The following is a 10,158-nucleotide window of genomic DNA, read 5'->3' on the forward strand; positions in this document are numbered from 1 at the left end:
CCGCATGAGTTCGATTCCCGCCTGCCCCGGAGGTGACCACATGGCGTGGCAGACCTCTCCTGACCGCCCGCTGCTCCCCTCAGCAGTGTACTTTGATCATCTGCCTGTCCTGCTCCCCACTCTGTCTCTGGTGAATCCTCTCACCGTCCGCATCTCTGGCCTGTACCCCAGTTCTATATGAATAAATAAATCTTTAAAAAAAAAAAAATGTTGAAGAAGCCAAAACAAACTTGGAGAGAAAAAAAAGATATAAACTTCTTTAAGGGCCTCCCTGGTAATATGGCAATTTCCACTTCGAAGAAATAATCAAACTAAGCATTACTAGTACTGAAACAATCTGACATTATATGGCTCCTGAGGTAATGAGAAATGTATAATATCACTTAAAATGTATTCCTGACAAAACTGTTTAACTGAGCATAAAATCAAACTGTGACATCACTTCCAGTTCAAAGAAGACTGAAAAAAGGCAAAAGTGAAACAATGCATAAAGAAGTCCAGACAATACTAAACCAGATCACTGCTCTAAACTTTTCAAAAAAAAATCAACATGGGAAAACAGCTCAAGGTTAAAAGAAATGGATCTAAATTTTTCAAAAAGATAAATATAGAGAGGGGACAGAGAAACATAAAATCACTCCCAGTAAAATGACATCTGGCTAACCCATTAATACCCCCCAGGCAGAAAACATCCAACACCCCAGCCGTACTCATTTACGCTACACGGGAACTCAATGGACGCCACCGTCCCTGCTCCTTTTGTCCTCTTCTTCCTATAGCTCTTATCCTTCCCTTTTCCTCCCTCACCCCTCTGCTTCTTATTGAAGGGTCTTATTCTCACTTATATCACAATAAATCGCAAAATCTTGAATTACTTGCCACTAATTGCTCTGATATGCTTTAACAACCCAGCAACACACAACACAACCTCCACATACACAGGCAATCCTATTCTGCCTGGTACACTGTTACTCCAGAGTCTATTTGTCAGTCTGCATGGTTGCACAGCAATTTGCAAAGTGAAGAAAGATACTGGTATACAAGCTTCAGTTAATAGAGCACAGAAGACACCCACATTACGAAGCAAATTTCTTCTACAGATGCAATAGTATAATAAAAACATTAACTGTGAACCCAGTAACACATTCACATTCATTCAAGGATGGCATAATTTGAAATTTTCAGCATATAGCTAACCTTATAGCAGACTTTGATTCATACAATAAAAGAACAACAAAAAAAATAACCCTAAGTTTTGTTTTTATTATTAAAAAGCCCTGAAAATAAATGAAGTAACTAAACTGGAAAAGGTTACTTCACTTAGAATTTACTAATGGAGTGGATGGGGAAAATCAGACTCTTGTACTAGTTCACAAATGTTTATACCATCATTATGCATTTTTAGAATTTGTTTTAATTTAATTGAAATTTTCTTATTACTCTTTAGGACCCATGTTTACAGTTTAGTGCAGAATTTTATGTAGTTCAACAATCATCTGTTATACAAGTATATGTAAAGATCAAGGAAGAAAATATTTCTATACTTCACTGAAAAAGCAAAACAAAACAAAAATTAGACCATGACAAAAGATGATCAAACCAATAAAATAACCTGTGACTAGCTCATAAGCTAACAAGTATTCAAATGCCCCACCTTCACAGTCTACTTGGTGGTGAATGTAATCTCAATTATTAAACTGTAATGTAATTTATATTTTAACAAGAAGGACTCATGGTGGAGTGATTTGCTCATACAGTGAATCGAGTATAAGCAGGGGTCAACTGTGCTGTGTAAAGTGAAGGTTTTCTGTGTTCTTCTCCAAAGAGAGAGAGCTAGATTCAGTTTTAATTTTTTCTCAATCACATACAATTTTGTTGTACATTTCTACCTTATCAGAGGTAATCAAAGATCGTGGTTCAAAACTTGAGGCACCAGAGATGTGGGCTAATGCTGCAGCCAGTGCATCCACTGCCCCCTTCTCTTCTATCAGTCTCTCAGCTGACGGTCGGAAAAAATCAACAGCAGCATAAGAAACGGAAGCCAGAGACCTATGGTTTAAAAATAGTAAATTTTCTTGGTCAAGGCAAAGGGAAACAATTAAAGGCATCAGAATAATGGGAAAAGAAAGAGTAACATTTTTGCATTTAATGTAACTGCTGGTAAAACTGCTGACTAAATTTTCTGTTATTTGAATAGGAGCGCTTAAAGATGAATAGCCTAATATAAAAGAAAAAAATCATTCAGCAAGGTCAGAAAGCATACCTGATGGCATCCATGCTTTTAGATTTAACTAAATCCATTGTAGAAGGAACACCTACACGTTTAAAAGTAATTCCCTGAAAATGAAAGAATTACATTAAAGAAAAATGGAAGTCTTTTACAATTAACTCCTATATTAATATAGTTTGATGAATTTTCTTTTTTTGGACTTAGAAGGATCTCCAATCCCTGGCAGATCAAGAGATCTGCTTTTTCTTATAAAGCATCAATTACAAATTCTAGATGGAGAAAAAAATTTCTGAATTGACCTTATTGACTTTAATATATAATAATGAATTTCACTTGCAAAATAAAGTTGACTCAAAAAAAGGGAGAGGAAACTATTTATACCTATTGACTTTCCCCTGTAAATATTTTAACTCATTTTACAAAGAAATAGAATATTAAAAATGCACATCATAAAAAGTAGGAAAAAATGAGAAATACCACAAAAAAAAAAGTCCAGACCACAGAAAGCATGTATAACTTCTTAAAGAAACTGGCTATTTTACCATGACTCAATGTAATCTTAACTATTACAATACACTGTCACAGTCACCATTTACAAAGCTGGACTAAGAGGTATTGAAATCTCAACATTTTTTATTTCAGTATCAAGGGAGATTTTCAAAAGAAAAATGAGAAAGTCAGTTTTCTGTGTCACAATAAATGCGGTATTAACACAAAGTCTTGCAGCTAGTATATATTTAGCTCTCCACATGCTTCACATCCAATGGCAGCTTAAACTGAGAAAAGTTACAAAGATCTATTTGTGAAGACAAGTATAAAAAGAGTTCTTTTCTAAGGCACTTTAGATAATAAGCCTGAAATAATGTAACGCTACTTACTGCTTTTTGTTCCACATATCTTAGTTGACCTCTTTCTCTTGGCTGATAAAAACATATGCAAATCCCTGTCCGGCCAGCTCTACCTGTGCGTCCAGAGCGATGAATATAGGACTCAACATCCTAAAAATAAGAGGAAATAATTGTTAAAAATCTGGCAAGTTATAGTCATTCCATGGCATCCAAATAATAATAATGCTAATAGTAATAAAATTACTACGACTAATAATATTTTAATTTCAACCCAGTAGCTCTTTTCAACATCCCAAAAAATTTTTATTCTTGAATTTTGGGATAAAAAGGATATGATTTAATACCTTTTTAACTATCTCATTCCAGAGCTCTTTATCTGTCAACTTTAAATTATTCCAGTGAATGATTCCATGCCTCAAACCCAAAAAATAGCAAAGGCATCAAATTCTGATCAATACAGTAACAAAAAATGGCTAAGATTTTATATTTCACATACAAAGCATTGTTTTGTAAGAAAATGTATACAGTTGCTCTTTCTTTCTCTTTCTCAAATCAAATCTCTTTTCCTACCTGTGGAGGAGAACTCTGAATCACCAGGTCAACTTCGGGAATGTCCAAACCACGGGCAGCCACATTAGTTGCCACCAAGACTTTAAAACTACCTTCTCTGAAGCCTTTCAATGTAATTTCTCTTTGTGACTGTGCAATGTCCCCATGTAAACACTGGGCATTCTATTTGGGAAAAAAGGGGCAAGTAAGTCTACAGTTCATACTTATAATTGACAGCACAACACTATACAGTCGGTACTCTTATTACTGTTTCTTAATCTTCTAGTTATCCAATAATTATAATGCATACTTATGTTTAAGAAATTAAACATTACAGAAAACATGCAATACAAAACGTAAAAGCTTCCTAATAATTCACTGTAAATAGTTTCGTTCATATTCCTCCACATTTCTTTTTAAACACACATACTAGTATATACTACAACTCTGTATATTTATTTATGGGAGCATCTGCTACATGTACTATTTTACAACCTGCTTTATAGATTTATTATATCCTTGCCTAATACCAAATATAACATCTGATAAATATAATTCAATTTTTATGAACTTTATATGACTTCTCCATATAAAGTATGCAGTGTCATTTACTTTAGCTATATCTAATGGTGAACATATGGCTCACATTCAAGTCCCCATCTTTAAAACAATGTTATAATGAACAATCTATACTTTTGTCTCTGGATATCTCAGTAGATTTCAGTTGGATACATAACAAGAAGCTGAATTTCTTAGTTAAAAATTATGACCATTTAGGGCCCTCCCTGGTGGCGCAGCGGGCTAAAGCACAGCACTGAGAAGCTAAAGCCACCTCCACATGAGTTCGATTCCCGCCTGCCCCGGAGGTGACCACATGGCGTGGCAGACCTCTCCTGACCCGCCCGCTGCTCCCCTCAGCAGTGTACCTCCTCCATCTGCCTGTTCTGCACCCCACTGTCTCTGGTGAATCCTCTCACCCTCCACATCTCTGGCCTGTACCCCAGTTCTATATGAATAAATAAATAAATCTTTAAAAAAAAAAAATTATGACCATTTAAGGGAGGGAAATGCACGGGACTATGGTGGTGGCACAGGGGTGCTTTGGTGATGGGAAACCCATGGGGATTACAATCGAGATGGAAAAAAAAATGTGCAAAATGATGTAAAAATAAACTTTGTAATAAATAAATAAAAAAAAAATTATGACCATTTAACACTGTAATTGCTACTGCAAGACAGTATTATAAAGAGGTTGTGCTCATTTACTCTTAACATTTTGTGAGTGTTCATCATATCCACCTACCTTGCATATTATTATATATAATCCTTGTGTATCTAACAGACAAAAATTATCTCCTAATACTGTTTTAATCTACATTTCTGTTAAAATGTAATGAAATTTATGCTGGACTGATCTTCCATTTGTGCTATAAAGAATTCTCCTAGTAATTTTCCTAGGCACTATTAAAAGTGCTTAACAATGCTTTAGCCCCGACTTAAGACACTAAGGTTTAAGATAGCTAAACCTCAGTATTTCGACATAATACACACTTGAGTGAATTCACTTGGCACTTTACTATGCACCAGGCACTATGTCAGGTTCTGGAATAATCAAAGACATGTTCCTGGGACAGACACGATAACAGGCATTTTTAATACAGTATGATATGGACTATATCAAGGTGCAGGGTTGCTATAGGAATATTTAAGAGGCAACCCTAACTCAATCTTTTTGAAGGAAAAGTCACAACGAAGCTGAGCTAATAAGGAGCTACCAAAGAATTAGCAAAGTGGAGACCAAGAAGCTAGGGAATACTGGGCATACAAACAGTATGCCCTAGGAACTACAAATATTTGGGAATTACTGATACATACTGAAAAGAGGGTGTGATGAGAGAAGAGGCTAGAATATGAATTTTATCCTGAGGATAATATGAAGCAATCAAATGGTTTTAAGCAGGTTATCATGAACCTATCAGCACTGTAGAACACTTTCACTACACCATATAGAAAGCAATAGCTACGAGCAAGACAGAAGCTAGGGACACTCAGCAGAAACTAATTGAGTAAGAATTTCCCTTTTAGTGAATGATAAAAGTTTCTATGGTTGAGAAAGTAATGCAATTTCACATCTCCAAGGTGCCTACTTGTTAATTAGGTAAAAATTATTAGTAGCCTATCAAAAATTCAGAAGAGGTAGCAATATTAGTGGCCTCACAAGACAGTGACAATGACCATCTAGTCACTTTTAACAAATATTCTGTGACATACTGGACACTAGGGAGAAAATGACAAACAGAAATAAGACTACTTCTGTCTTCATGATCTTTGTAGCCTAATCAAGAAATGAACATTAATCAAATAATTAAGCACAGAAATAGATTTAGCCAGCAAGTAGAATGGGATGATGCACACAGGTTTTAGAGGCAAAAAACTTATAAGACGACAACTTAATCCAGGCAAGAAAGAATTCCAAGTAAAAGGGTGTTCTGAGCTGAATAATGAGTCAAAATTCCTAGGCAAGTTAGAGTACAAATTCAAGAGTCCTGTGGTGAAAGGTAACATTGCATAAGAGAGACTACAAAAATGAGGGGAAAGTGTGATAATAAGATAAATCTGGAAAGGTAAATAGGGGTTAGGCCATGAATGAATTTAAGAACTATCAGAAGAAACTGGGAGGACTTGGTAAAGAGAACAGAAATGAGGTCTAAGGAAATGAAATATACTTGACACCAACGTTTTGAACTTTTGCATCAGTCGTAAGAAATAGCTAATTTTAAACCATAGGTGGTAGAATCCAAAAATATCTTGTAATTAACTGGGTGGGAAAAGAAGAAAATAGCAAGGTGATTTACAGACTTCTGGCTTAGGCTATGGGTGGATATATCATTCAACAACAGGGAATGCTGGCAGCAAAGTGGGTATAGGAGTATGAACACAGGTCTAGATTCTAGAGACTGAATCTGAAAAAAGATTTGGGCATCATCACCATTTACACAATGAGAAGAAACCATTGGACTAAGAAGCCAAACTAAAGATGCCTGGGATCACAGAAACAAAGAAAAGAGAAGATCCAGATTAAAGTGAGCGATAAAATTTACACAGTATTTTTAAATACTGACAAAACTACAGAAGCAGAAGCTCTAAAACTATGAGGCTAGAAAATTTACCCATGCCTCTTCATCTAAAGTTCAGAAAATTAATTTTATTTAAAAATGAGCAATATAAGGGCCGTCCCTGTGGCGCGGCAGGTTAAAGCACACTAAGAAGCTAAAGCCACTTCCCTGAGTTCGATCCCGCCTGCCCCAGAGGTGACCCACATGGCGCGGCAGACCTCTCCTGACCCGCCCGCTGCTCCCCTCAGCAGTGTACTTCGTCAATCTGCCTGTTCTGCTCCCCACTGTCTCTGGTGAATCCTCTCACCGGCCCTGCACCTCTGGCCTGTACCCCAGTTCTGTATGCACAAATAAATAAATCTTAAAAAAAAAAAAAAAAGGGCAATATAAAACATCACAGTTAAATCCCATAAAAAGTAACTGGTTGGGCCCTCCCTGATGGCGCAGCGGGTTAAAGCTCTGCACTAAGAAGCTTAAGCCACTTCCGCATCAGTTCGATCCCTGCCTGCACAGGAGGAGAGCCACGTGGCGAGGCAGACCTCTCCTGACCCGCTCGCCGCTCCCCTCAGCGGTGTACTTCATAGATCTGCCTGTTCTGCTCCCCACTCTGTCTCTGGTGTAGCCTCTCATCCTACTCATCTCTGGCCTGTACCGGAGCTCTATATGAATAAATAAATAAATCTTTAAAAAAAAAAAAGTAACTGGTAAGGGGTAAGGGTAGCTGAATGGAAATAAGGACCAGAATAGTATCTCCACCTCCACAAATAATGACACCCTTAGAAAGGCATTCCCACTAAACATGAAAAGCATAGTGTATTTCTGAATGAATTAAAATAATAATATATGAACTATTAAGAAAAATCAAGAAAAAGAATGGTGAAATGACTAAAGGAAGAAGTAGAAACAAAAGATAAATACTTTGCAAAAGACTACACTGAAAGACTATATTGGAAAGGAATACAAGACTGAACAAACATAATACATGACTGTCTTAAAATAGGAAATTTTAAAACCTGAAATAAAGACAAAGATGAAAAGGATATGAGATAAAGTGATAATGAGGAAGAGTCAACACATATATAACAAGAGTCCCTAAAAATAACCAAAGCATTCAAACAAATCAAATACTAAAAATTATAATTGAAGAAACTGTTACTGAAACAAAAAATACAAACATTTGAAACTGTAATTTAAATGTTTACACTAATTATCCAGAAAATATAAACAAGCACAACACAAAAATACCTTCTAGTGAGACTACTGGTTTTTAATGAAAGAGAAAAAGTCTTTTGCATATAGGCAAAAAGACCAAGTCATTTATAAGGAGGAAAATCAGACTGACATCAAACTTTTTATATAGGCTTTAGTCCAAAAACAATGGAATAATAAATTTAAGATTTGGAATGAGATATAGGAATATAGGAAGGAAGAGATGACCCAAGAATTTTATGTCCAGTTTAAATTATTTTCAGATACTAAGTTAAAAATCAACCTATTATCAGTGTACTATATTGTTTCTCTGAGGAATTCCTAGGGAATTTGCTAGAAAACAAGTTACAAACAATAAAAATGACTGGAAAGACAATGATGTAAGGAATGGATCTCATTATCAATGGATGTTAACAAAACACATGAAACAGAACTAAACATACAGCTTTGGATGGAATGCAACAGATAAAATAGTTTTGTTCTGAGATCAGCCAATCAACCTAAATTTTCAGGAAACACAAAATACATGTTAGTTGACACCAAGGAAAGTAATACTCTACTAGATTATGGAAACTTGAATTCTAAATAATCAAAAAGTTATAAGAATATAAGGGGGAAATCAATCCATATATTAAAAAGATCTAATGAAGTCACACAATGTAAATACTGTATTAGGATCCAGATTAAAGAAAACAAACTATAAAAGAAAAAGCATTTATAAAACAGATTTGAACACATTGATATTTGAGTATATTATTAGTTTTTAGCTAACAGCATTGTGGGTTTTTAAAAAATAATCCCTTTGTTTAAGCAATACATACCCAATTATTTATGGACATCATTATCTAGCACTTGCATCAAAATAATTTAGTAGCAGGAATGGAGTGGGTATTTGGTTGAAATAGTAAGATAACTGGAGAATGAGTACATGGGTTCATTACACTATTTTGGCAACATTTGTTTTATATTTAAAACTACTGCTATTGTAAAAAGTTAAAAGAAAAACATATACATTTAGAATTTTGATCTATACATTCAATAAATATTTGTGGTTCATTTTATAACACAAACTAAAGTATCATCCACTCTTACCCAATCTATATTTTCAAGATCACATTTTGACAGTCTTGAAAAACATCTGATAAAAATGGGTAGATTCTATTCTTACTTAACACATAATGGCTACCCTTCCTTCTGAACTAGACTGAGCTGTGAGACCCACCAAACCTGGCCCTTAAAGAACAAGATGACATTTTGTTCAGTAATTACTTCATCCTTACAATTCAGAGAAAGCATGAAAAAGTACTTACCTGTTTTATGTGTGGATTCATGGCCATTTCAGTTACATTCTTTTTGGTCTCACAGAAAATAATAGCCCTCCCTTCAGACCCACTGTAGACTTGCAGGACATCTCCAATAACTGCTGGCCTTTGAGACCAATGGCACTGAATTGCCAAATGCTTTGAAGAAAAAAACCATGTAAATTTCATTAAAATCACTGAGAAAGATTTCTGTTCTACATCTTTTTTTAATCTGTTCAAAAACTCACCATCTTGGGAAACAATTTCCAAAACAGGGAAAACTAATTTATGGTGAGAAAAACCAGTAAGAACAGTAGTTGCATCAACAGTGACTTTCTAGGGTGATGGCAGTATTTTATGTCTTGATACAGGTTTGGGTTACACACACATATGAAACTGTCAAAACTAAGCAAATTTTTGTGTTTCACTGCATGTAAATCTTATCTTTAAAAACAGTAAGTAGGGGGCATCCCAGGCGATGCAGGCGTTAAAGACACAGTGCTATCAAGCTATTGCCAGTCACAGTAACATGAGTTTGCTCATGGCACAGGAGACCTTTCTTATCTCACCTGCAACTCCCCTCGGCATCGTATTTCAATACATCTGCCTGTTCTGCTCTCCACTGGTGAATCCTCTCAACCCCCCACTCCCTCACATCTGGCCTGTATCCCAGTTCTTATATGCATAAGTAAATAAACCTTTTTTAAATAAATAAATATTAAAAATATATGAACTTAAAAATTTACTGAAAGTTTGATATTAAAAAAAGTCACATTATGATTACATTTATATGAAATACCCAGAAAAGGTTGTTGGGGACCGAGGCCGGCATCTGGCGTCTGTCAGCAGCCATAAAAAGGTGAAATGGAGTCCGGATAGAGAAAAACATCCGGGTTGTAAAAGGC

General features: G+C 35.5%; 1 protein-coding gene across 1 annotated transcript in view; it reads right to left on the reverse strand.

The window, feature by feature from the left end:
• The window catches only part of DDX50 (DEAD (Asp-Glu-Ala-Asp) box polypeptide 50), a 29,078-nt gene that overhangs the window by 5,348 nt on the left and 13,572 nt on the right, over positions 1–10,158 (reverse strand). The window contains exons 8-12 of the mRNA XM_004680827.2: positions 9,263–9,412; positions 3,649–3,810; positions 3,109–3,228; positions 2,264–2,337; positions 1,890–2,049 (exon numbers count right to left, since the gene is read on the reverse strand). Coding sequence (XP_004680884.1) covers positions 1,890–2,049; positions 2,264–2,337; positions 3,109–3,228; positions 3,649–3,810; positions 9,263–9,412 — 666 coding nt within the window. The remainder of the gene's footprint in view (positions 1–1,889; positions 2,050–2,263; positions 2,338–3,108; positions 3,229–3,648; positions 3,811–9,262; positions 9,413–10,158) is intronic.

The sequence above is a fragment of the Condylura cristata genome, unplaced genomic scaffold (assembly GCF_000260355.1).
Source record: "Condylura cristata isolate star-nosed mole 26May11 unplaced genomic scaffold, ConCri1.0 scaffold00011, whole genome shotgun sequence".
Taxonomy (NCBI): Eukaryota; Metazoa; Chordata; class Mammalia; order Eulipotyphla; family Talpidae; genus Condylura; species Condylura cristata.